General features: G+C 36.7%; 2 protein-coding genes across 2 annotated transcripts; both read left to right on the forward strand.

Moving 5' to 3' along the window:
* Positions 1–756: 756 nt before the first annotated feature.
* On the forward strand, positions 757–3,815 carry LOC307173603 (OX-2 membrane glycoprotein-like). The gene is made up of 5 exons (XM_079896822.1): positions 757–953; positions 1,059–1,409; positions 2,074–2,367; positions 2,629–2,736; positions 2,859–3,815. Exons 1-5 carry the CDS (start codon positions 905–907, stop codon positions 2,906–2,908), a joined length of 852 nt encoding a protein of 283 aa, XP_079752948.1. The 5' UTR covers positions 757–904; the 3' UTR covers positions 2,909–3,815.
* A 334-nt stretch (positions 3,816–4,149) lies between these two features.
* Positions 4,150–6,237, forward strand: LOC307173629 (uncharacterized protein). Its single transcript, XM_079896877.1, has 3 exons — positions 4,150–4,317; positions 4,923–5,255; positions 5,352–6,237. The coding sequence occupies exons 1-3, from the start codon at positions 4,242–4,244 to the stop codon at positions 5,453–5,455; spliced, it is 513 nt and encodes a 170-aa protein (XP_079753003.1). The 5' UTR covers positions 4,150–4,241; the 3' UTR covers positions 5,456–6,237.
* Positions 6,238–9,381: the final 3,144 nt, after the last annotated feature.

The raw sequence follows: 9,381 nt of genomic DNA on the forward strand, positions 1-9,381 counted from the left end.
ATATATATATATATATATATATATATATATATATATTCACACACACACACACACACACACACACACACAAGTTGATCACTTTAACTTAATCAGGCTTCTAGTGGATTTTGAATAATCCGCTGAGAAATACAACCAACAACCTGTTTTTAAATTATGTTAGCAAAAACATTTTTGACAATTTTTCGTACATGTTAATATATCCATTTGCTAAACAAATAAGTACGTGATATCCTTTTCTGTAAAAATAATAACTATTCTGAAGAGTCTAAATAGTAGCCTAATGTGGAGAGCTGAATCTGAATGCTGTGATGAATTCACGGATTTGCCACGATACATTTACGTGAGACAGCAAATATACAAACCATTTCTGCATTTCCAAATTAGTTTCTGGGAAATGTGAGACTTCCTGTTGAACATGGGCTTTTCCTTCCCATAAGTGATAGCTCATTTTACCTGTCATATTTTCAAAATATCCTGCCATTTAAATAGGAAAGTCACATGGTGACGTACATGAATGCAGGAACTTAACTGTATTTTTTCATGTAGGCTGTAGCTATTTGCACTCATGTTTCATTTCTTCTTTTTTTAATGTTAATAACGAGATTTTTCTTTCTTTTCCAGTCTCCAAAACTATCACAGAAAAATCACAAAACTAACTCTAAAACATGTTCATCATAAAATAGGTTTTAAAATGTTCAATGTATTTTTTTATAGGCTACGTTTATCTGCCACTTCCGGAAATCACGTGAGTTACGCGAGACGGGGGAACCCATTTTTTTTTTGTAAGCTCACAACCATTACAACCAGTAATAGCGCGTCATGTGGGAAATTTCCTTTTACTTTCGAAAATGATTCGACTATATATTAGTGTCAGATTACAAACGGACCATGCCAAACATTCGACATGTTGTGTCTGCTGAACTTGATCCTAGTTGTAAGCTTCATAAACAGAGGTTAGTCATGAGAATCCTACTTTTTATTCAATACATTGCATTTCTTTTTAGGACAAAACTGTGTTAAGCTAGCAAACTAATAACTTGTTTATTTTCATTCCACAGCTTACCTTTCAGATATTGTAGCACGAGGAGACAGAGATGTTGTGCTGGGTCAGGATGCTTCACTCTCTTGTACGCTGCCCTTCGCGTCTGGAGTCAAACATGTCACCTGGCAGCGGGTGCGCAACGTGCGCACGCACGAAGTTGTACAAAATCTGGCAACATTCAGCGAACAATTCCAGGATAATGTAGATGCGGAGTATGTGGGAAAAGTCCATTTAACTCTGGCGACATTTAATTCAACATCGATTGAGATCAAAAACACAACATTTGAAGACGAGGCTTGCTACATTTGTTCCTTCAAAGTGTATCCATCAGGACCCATACGAAAAACCTTGTGCCTCACTGTTAAAGGTAGGTAAATACCTGTAACCAAACTAAGGGAAATCACTAAGGTTATCAATCAGATTTTGAGTCAGAAACACAAGGATCAATTAACAAAGGCAGTTTTGAACCAAAACATTGAACTGTATTTTAGACTAGGGCATATCAGTTTGGGGAAGGTTATGTGTCACATATTTTTTTAAATGTGTAATTTTATACATTTTATACATTTTCTTTTTGCCAAAACAGTGGTTTGACATGTTAAACATGTTTGACAAGTTAAATATTACTGTGATGATACCAAGGTATAGTCATGGTTTTAGATATTAATAGTGTTTGGTATACGGGCTAAATGCAGAAGTTTGTACTCGAATTAAAATTTAATTTTAAAAGTCACTTTATGAATAAACAGCACATAACTTGTACTATATCTTGACACCTAAAGAAATGAAGTTTTCTCAACTTAAATTATCACGTTTTATCATGAAAAACGTGACAATTTAAGTTGAGAAAACTTCATTTCTTTAGGTGTTACCAATTGAAGTAATTTTTTTAAGTTGATCCAACTATTCACTTTTTACAGTGTATATATATATATATATATATATATATACAAACGTATATTTAGAAGTTTTTATAGTTTAGTAGTCATTGTTTAAGTCATTTAAGTCATTATCTTGCTGGTATTTTCCAGGTATCTCAGAAATAAAAGCGGAAGTGAATCCTTCACCCACTTCTGATTCAGATGTCGTAGTCTCATGTTCAGCCACTGGTAAACCAACTCCAACAATCCAGTGGAAATCCTCAGAGAAAGACCTGAAGCACTTTAGTTCAAATAATTACACTAACCTCAACGAAGACAGTTCAACCACCATTACAAGTAACATCACCATTCCACTGTCACAGTTTCATGGGAAGTACGTGGAATGTTTGGCTCAGAGTGACAGCGTGGAGAAGAGTGTCCAAATCTACATGCATGATGATGAAGGTAACAGGTTCAACATGGATATCAGCTAGAATCGCATTAAGAAAATGTGCAGTTGTTACTTTCTTACTACTGTCACTTGATTCAGTCAAACTAAATATTGTTGACATAAGTACAATTTAGATGTTACAACTTGAACCACATTTTTATAAACAAAAGTGCAAAACCAATTAAGCCACACATTCATTGTTGCCATTTTGGCAGTTTTTAACTGCAATACTTTTTCTCACTATTTAATGAAATATATATTTTCTTGTCTTACAGCGAACAACACTACACCAAGAAGTTACGTCATTACATTTTCAGTCATCATTGTCATGGCTATTGTGATTACAGTCATTTTTGCCATCTGTCTTCACACCAAGCTAAAGAGTAAGCTGCAAACTTCTATCCCTCTAGTTTAAATTGGTTAATGCAACCCCACATACTGTCGTCTATTAACAACAGCATGTCAATAACAAACTAATTAAATAATTTTATTTCTCCCCACCAAGGAGACAGTTTTGGGATGAAATCTCTTCATGACTCAAATGAGGAATGTTAACTCTGCTGCTACCTCATAGAATGCATTTTGTTTTTGCTCATGATATTTGTGAATGTGAATTTTTGTATGTTCCTTAAAGGAAATATCTTGTTTAGTATTTATTTAATTTTTTATTTTTTTATTTGACATATTTATGTGTACATTACTGTGTAGTATTGCATTAATTACATTACATTAACAGAATATTTTTACCACTATGTCAGCATATTTTGCACTTTTTTGCACTTTAAGAATTGTTTTAATGTACTGCTTGAATGTAATGTAATTCCTCTGGAGTTGAGTATGTGACAGTTATTTATAAATTCATAAATGCAAGTTTTGATGTTTTCATGATGTCATTGTTCAAATTATGTCATTGATGTCAAACCGAGAATCTAAAGGGTGAAAAACCTAGTTTTCAACATTGTGAAACAAAGTGAAAGTTATGTCATTACTGGAAACAGATCCTGTTTTGTGGTTTCCTGCAGGAAACTCTAAAGCCTGCTCAGAGAGATGACTATTGTTAGTATTTGTACTATTGCTATTTGTTCATTGCAGTAAGATTACAAGAAGTACAAGTGTGTCTAGCAAGATTGACTGTAAAGTAAATCAAGAGTATAAAGTTACATATTTGTGTTTGTTATAGTATATGTATGTTACAGTATGTCTAACCTGCAATTTGCGCTTGCATCGAATTAAAAACAACTTGTCAACTGCTGCATTAACATTACTTACATTTCTATGCGTAACCCCAAAAAGGGAAAAAGTGTGGCAAACACAGGAAATGTATGCAGGGCACATAAATGATGTCAACAAATTAGTGTGACACACAGATAACAAGACTAAAAATATCATATGTAAGATTAATCAACTTCCTGAAATCCCCTTATAATCATAGTGTCATATAGCATTTTGAGTAATTCTAGTTAAAAAAAAAAAAAATTCTAAAACAAAGTTCTGACTATAACACTGCAGATTTTGAAAAAAGAAGTGAAGTGAAAAGAAAGGTCAACTGGTCTGGTTGAACTGAAAAGGAAGCAGTAACCACTTGCTAGCGGTAAAAGTTTAGGCATGATTCCTGTACAAGGTCTAAACCTACACAACTTGCAGTATAGCGGCAAGTTCATTTAAAGTTTTTGCTCCCTCAAACGACCAACTTGTAACTTGTAACAGTTCTTTGCTGCCTCTTTTTTCAGCAGCCATGTGGTCTGTGATTGCCTGTCTAAAATTATGCAGCAGTGCTGCATCTGCAAAGTTCAAAGGAAGTCCTCTCGATGTGGTTAGAGCTTCAGACAAACTTCAGGTAGCCATGTTCAAGTTAGCCATTTTCTTCTGACTAACTGAGTACAGAAACATGCAGATCTTTCACCCGTCTTCTGTGTTTCTTAAAATGGTTGTTCTCTGCAGTCTGCTATCGCCTCTAGCAGGGGGTAAGTCTCACTCACTTCTCGACTAACATTTATGTATATAAATCAGACACATTTGTTTTTAATGAAGCTTTCCCAGCTAACAGAGAACTTTCTGCCAAGGTTCAAAGTTATGAACAAATGTTCTTCCACATAATAGAACGTTAGATCAAAGTTATCTGGTCTTTAATAACGTCATCGAACATTTGCACAAAAGTGTTGTTTATATCATTCATGGTTAGACATTGTAAACATTTTAGTTAGACATTAGTCAAATGTGTATTAAACATTGCTACTTACTACTTTTTTTAGATGATTCAAAGAACGTTCAAAATGAATGTTCCCATAATACATGAGAAATCATAAAACAGAAAACATTAAGGGAGTGTTTTCTCAATTTGATCATTTTGCAAGTATTATTAGAACCAAGATTTTTTTTTAATTGGACATTTTTAACATTCTGACAACATATTCTGAAATAGCGTTTTCATGACTTAATCGGAATGTTAGCAAAACGTTCTTACAACATACTTTTGCTAGCTGGGTTGTTGTCAAATTTTAAGGTCTTTTTTAATGCATTCAACGTTTTTGATGGGCTTAATGAAATACAAAATATTCCCCATGCACAGTGCTTGTGAAATACTCACGTGAACCGCTGACGAAGACTGAAGGCCATTTTATGTCTCTCAAGTGTGAGGTGCAGTATGAGATGAAGAACTGTGACATTGTGACCAATTGGTGGTACATAAAATCCAATAAACATGAGCCCAAGCCCATTACAGATCCGAACCAATATTTAATCACAGTAAATGAAACCGAAAAAGAACAATTCAGGAACAGGAACATTTTCCTCTCATTCAATTCCTTGAGCCTTGAGGACAGTGGATACTACCAGTGTGATGCCCAATGTCTCAACAGTGGGACTCAAGCGAAAGGCCATCTTCTGTACCTCAACGTCACAGGTTTGAACTGAAACAAAACATTACTTTGATTGTTACACTGTTGTTACAATGTTCTTGTGTGTAACATGTATTAATATGAAAAACCTGTTTCTACAGCTGATCCAAACAAAGGTCTGAAGGCCTCAAGGTGGAGTGGCCAGTTAAAGGCAGACCAAGCTGTGCTGGCACTCAGCGCCATCTTATTTTTAAGCCGTTATTAAATGACACTGTGTTTTCTGTATGAACCAACACAAGGTATCAACACCTACTGTATATATACTTTACCAGCTCAATGTAAATGTTGCTGTAGAGCTGGCTACCTGATTTTTAGTTCATTAAAAAATTAAATAATAAAATGGTTCTTTATTGGTTCCAATTTAAGCCTAAAGCACCATAAACTGAGTTATTTGAATTTTATTTCTATATTTTAATATTCTTATTGCCTAAAAGATAATATATACTGAGTAATTGAAGTTGTCAAATGTACTATATTCAGATGGTGAATTGCACAGTCTATATCTAAATGATTTTTAGTGCAACACTCATTTTAACTGCAATGGAATATTTCAATGCAGCGGTCCAGGCTTGTGCTGAAACTGAAACCAAGCTCGTCTCGCCAAAAAGAACATGAACCTCCACAGTTGTGATCAGCTCAGTGATGGGACTAATGCATTTATTTATTTATTTTTTGCATTTGAGAGTGGACTTGCAATACAATGGAAAGTATGTGTTTTATGGAAAGTAATGCGTTATGCTACTTGTGCGTTACTTTTTCTCACTTGGGCTGGTCTTGCATGTCTATTTTTTTTTAATAACAAAAAAAAGTTCTATTTTTGGCAAATGTAAAGGCCCTTTCACACCAAGAGTGAAACGAATAAGCCTCAGGCGGAAGGAAAAGCAAATTCACACCTGTACAGAGGGTGCAGCTGAAACAAACCTTTAAGATGTGCTGCCATTCTGGATTGCAGAAGAATAGGATGCAGAAAGTTCAATACTCTTTTGCAAAAAAATAAATAAAAAAATAAAAAAAGATAAAACACAAATGTTATGTTTATCTAAAGTCATTTTTGCTATAGTATGGTTGAATTAGATCATTGAAGGTCAGCAGCAAAGACATTGGTTAATAAAGTGAGATTACACAAAGTATATTTGTGTTATAAATTACATTTACTCATTTCAGGTTTGCGTGATATTTCTGTTTCACTCAGCTTTTCACAGTTTTTATTTATTTTGAGGAATACTGAATCTGTTTTTGTGCAAGTGAAATGAGTAAATGCATGATAACATATAACTACAATAACTATCATGTGTTGCAAATCAGTACTCTTGGCCAATTCCCTAATACTTACTTTTAGGATAAAAGCTCCAGGAAGTGCTGTCCTTTTCTTTTTGATGTGGCAGTGTGTCACATGCCCATCTTGATGAATGCATTTTTCTCTCATGAATGACCTATCATCAATTTAAATTTTTTGTCCATCCAATGTTCATTGATCATTTTCCCCATTGTAAGATTAACAACCATTAATAAAGCAAAAAAAAAAAAAAACATTAATCCAGAGTTCCTGACAGGAATTACACGTGTGGAAACTACCGGCGAAGAACATTAAAAAAAGACCGCCGCGGCTAGTGAAGTGACGTCATGCGCGTGCAAGCGAAGGGGAGTCAGATTCTGGCAGGAAGTCGAAATTTGGCACAACACCTGTTCTGCAGTGCATTCAAATGCATATATAGGGCTGTGTCATACAGCCCAGATCCATGGGGATAACCTATCAGCCAGAAACTGAAGCTTCCCCGAGGGCCGCCATTGATTAGCAGACCATCACCTGCTGTTATTGACTCCCATTCATTTTGGCGTCATTTTGACAGCGAATAACTTTACATCTGAGGAATTTAAAGACTCCATTTGTCCATTATTTATTTCTAAAGAAACACGAAAATGTATAAAAGGCTCCATTACCTTGTATCTTATGTTATGGCCCCGTAGAAGCAGTTTTTGTAAAAGTAGGCTAACGATTGCGTCATAACCACACGACTCTCTGTCGCACACTAGATAAATTACCGTATGGACAGGAGGAGAAGCTCGCAGGCAATCAGGGGGACGTGGAGGCAAAATGACAAAATAATTAATCAGAATACTTAGCAAATAGTTTCTCCTGCTCCTAGCTCATGGACACCTCCTACTCACACTCTCCGTCTCTGCAAGTTTCGGAAGGGAATGATTCAGATTTCTCTTGGCACAGCTAGAAGAAAGACAGGTTGCTCACGTGACATCTACGTCGTCAAGCTCAGTTTGAGTCTGCGCAGTACGCTCAGCCATCAGGAAGTGAGTGCTTCTAATTGACTTCACTTTTCTCCGTTGAATCCAATGGGGTCGCTGTGTCCATTTCTTTTACTGTCTATGCCCAGATCAGACACTGAAGAGTCGACTGAACTAACGTAACGTCTCGAAGTTCGAACCCGAAGACACGAGAGGTGGAGAACAGACGTGATACATTTGAAGTTAAAAGAAATAACGTCTTGGATCACGAGGTGAGGTGAACTACAGTAATAGACTGCATTAGCCTGAACTTAAGACCCAATTAATTAAACATTTCGGTTTCTTATAATTTGGCTTTAGCTGCAAGTTTATTTTTATTTCTTTCAAATGTAATCAAGATTTTCGTAAGTAGGCTAGCCTACTAGATGTGTTGGGCTATTTAACATGACATTTTAATTATATTCTGCTGAAATGAACGAAATGACTCGAAAAAAAGATTCGTTCATTTTGCTGAACGAGATTCAAAGATTCGAGTCAGTGAAATGTTCCGAACTTCCCACTACTATATCCATTAGCAGTATTAACATTAAAGGTGCTCTAAGCGATGTTGGGTGAAGTCACAATTCTTGTTTACGTTCAAACCAAGCGTGCCACACAAGCCCTGAAAAGTGAAGCCAAAACGTCTCGATCGCCCCCCCCCCCCCCCCCCCCGTGACTGGTTCTAGTATAGGTCATAAACCCCGCCTCCCCGTGTTATTCAACGGGACTTGAGACCAACTAAACAATTTAATTACAGTTCATATGTCTTTTTTCTGTCATTTACTGTAGTTTTTATCACGCTAATGTAAATTCAAGTGTTTGTTTTTAAAATAAGTTTGTTTTTAGTTAGTTATTTGATGCTATAAAAACGGTGGTGTGACGTCATGATTGACAGCTGTGATTGACAGGTTCTCTGAACGAAGTAGTCACTGAAGCACCAACAGACTTTTTTTCAGGATCTTCTGAGGACTGAGGAGATTGGAGCTTTAAATTTAATATCTAAATTTCTATAATTAATTGTTTCACACCGAGAGTGAGGGCGGGGCCTTGATTTCGCGGCTTTACTTCCTGATCACTACTGCGCAGGTCTGGTCCCGAAATCGCTACTGCGCAGACTCAAACCCCAAGATGTCAGCGCCATATCGGCACACTGGCGGCTTCAGTTCTCACCAATGGAAGAGAGAGAAAGGGCGTCGTCCATATTTTTTTACAGTCTATGGTTCAAACTAAAGTATTGTCAAACTAAAGTATTGTCAAACAAAACGGAGGCTAGCTCGACCCTCCCTCCTCCTCATCTCATCCCCTCCCCCTCCCTTCCGTGCTTCCTGAAACAGTCATGAACCATTTAGAAAAACCAAACTGGATTTACCCACCTGTCCAACAAAAACAGAGCCACCTGAATTTCGGATTGGAAGCCCTTCTGCCGGCAGAGTTCTCGCCACCTTTTGAACACTTTTCCGATGTAAATTCGGGACTTTGCGCGTTCCTTATCCTTTTCCCTCTTCTTTGTTATTTGTTCATCGGAACATCGTCTCTTTGGTCGTGTGTCGGCCATATCAAAATTCTCAAGAATATAAATGTTTAACGTTAGTCGTTGTCATTGTCTAGGACATCTCTCCTCTTGCTAACTTCCCTCTTCATGCTTCTCTCTCCTCCACTCCCCACACACCCCCCTTCATGTGCACTGCACTAACCCCCCAACCCCCACCCCCAAATCATTCTTGTCGGTTATTTGCTGGAACACTGTTTGTTATGTTTCGTGGTCCAGGCTGGGCCAGTTTGTTTTTCTTGCCGTTTGTGGAGCCTGGGCTGTCTACAGAGATCGCATTTTTTTTACAGTGTGTTCAGGGG

The sequence above is a fragment of the Squalius cephalus genome, assembly GCF_949319135.1.
Source record: "Squalius cephalus genome assembly, chromosome: 2".
Lineage (NCBI taxonomy): Eukaryota > Metazoa > Chordata > Actinopteri > Cypriniformes > Leuciscidae > Squalius > Squalius cephalus.

Coding starts and splice junctions, on each gene's coding strand:
- LOC307173603 (XM_079896822.1), top strand. CDS start 905: ATGTTGTGTCTGCTGAACTTGATCCTAGTTGTAAGCTTCATAAACAGA. Junction 1,410..2,073: donor CTTGTGCCTCACTGTTAAAG/GTAGGTAAATAC, acceptor GGTATTTTCCAG/GTATCTCAGAAATAAAAGCG. Junction 2,737..2,858: donor TCTTCACACCAAGCTAAAGA/GTAAGCTGCAAA, acceptor CTCCCCACCAAG/GAGACAGTTTTGGGATGAAA.
- LOC307173629 (XM_079896877.1), top strand. CDS start 4,242: ATGCAGATCTTTCACCCGTCTTCTGTGTTTCTTAAAATGGTTGTTCTC. Junction 4,318..4,922: donor GCTATCGCCTCTAGCAGGGG/GTAAGTCTCACT, acceptor CCCCATGCACAG/TGCTTGTGAAATACTCACGT. Junction 5,256..5,351: donor TCTGTACCTCAACGTCACAG/GTTTGAACTGAA, acceptor CTGTTTCTACAG/CTGATCCAAACAAAGGTCTG.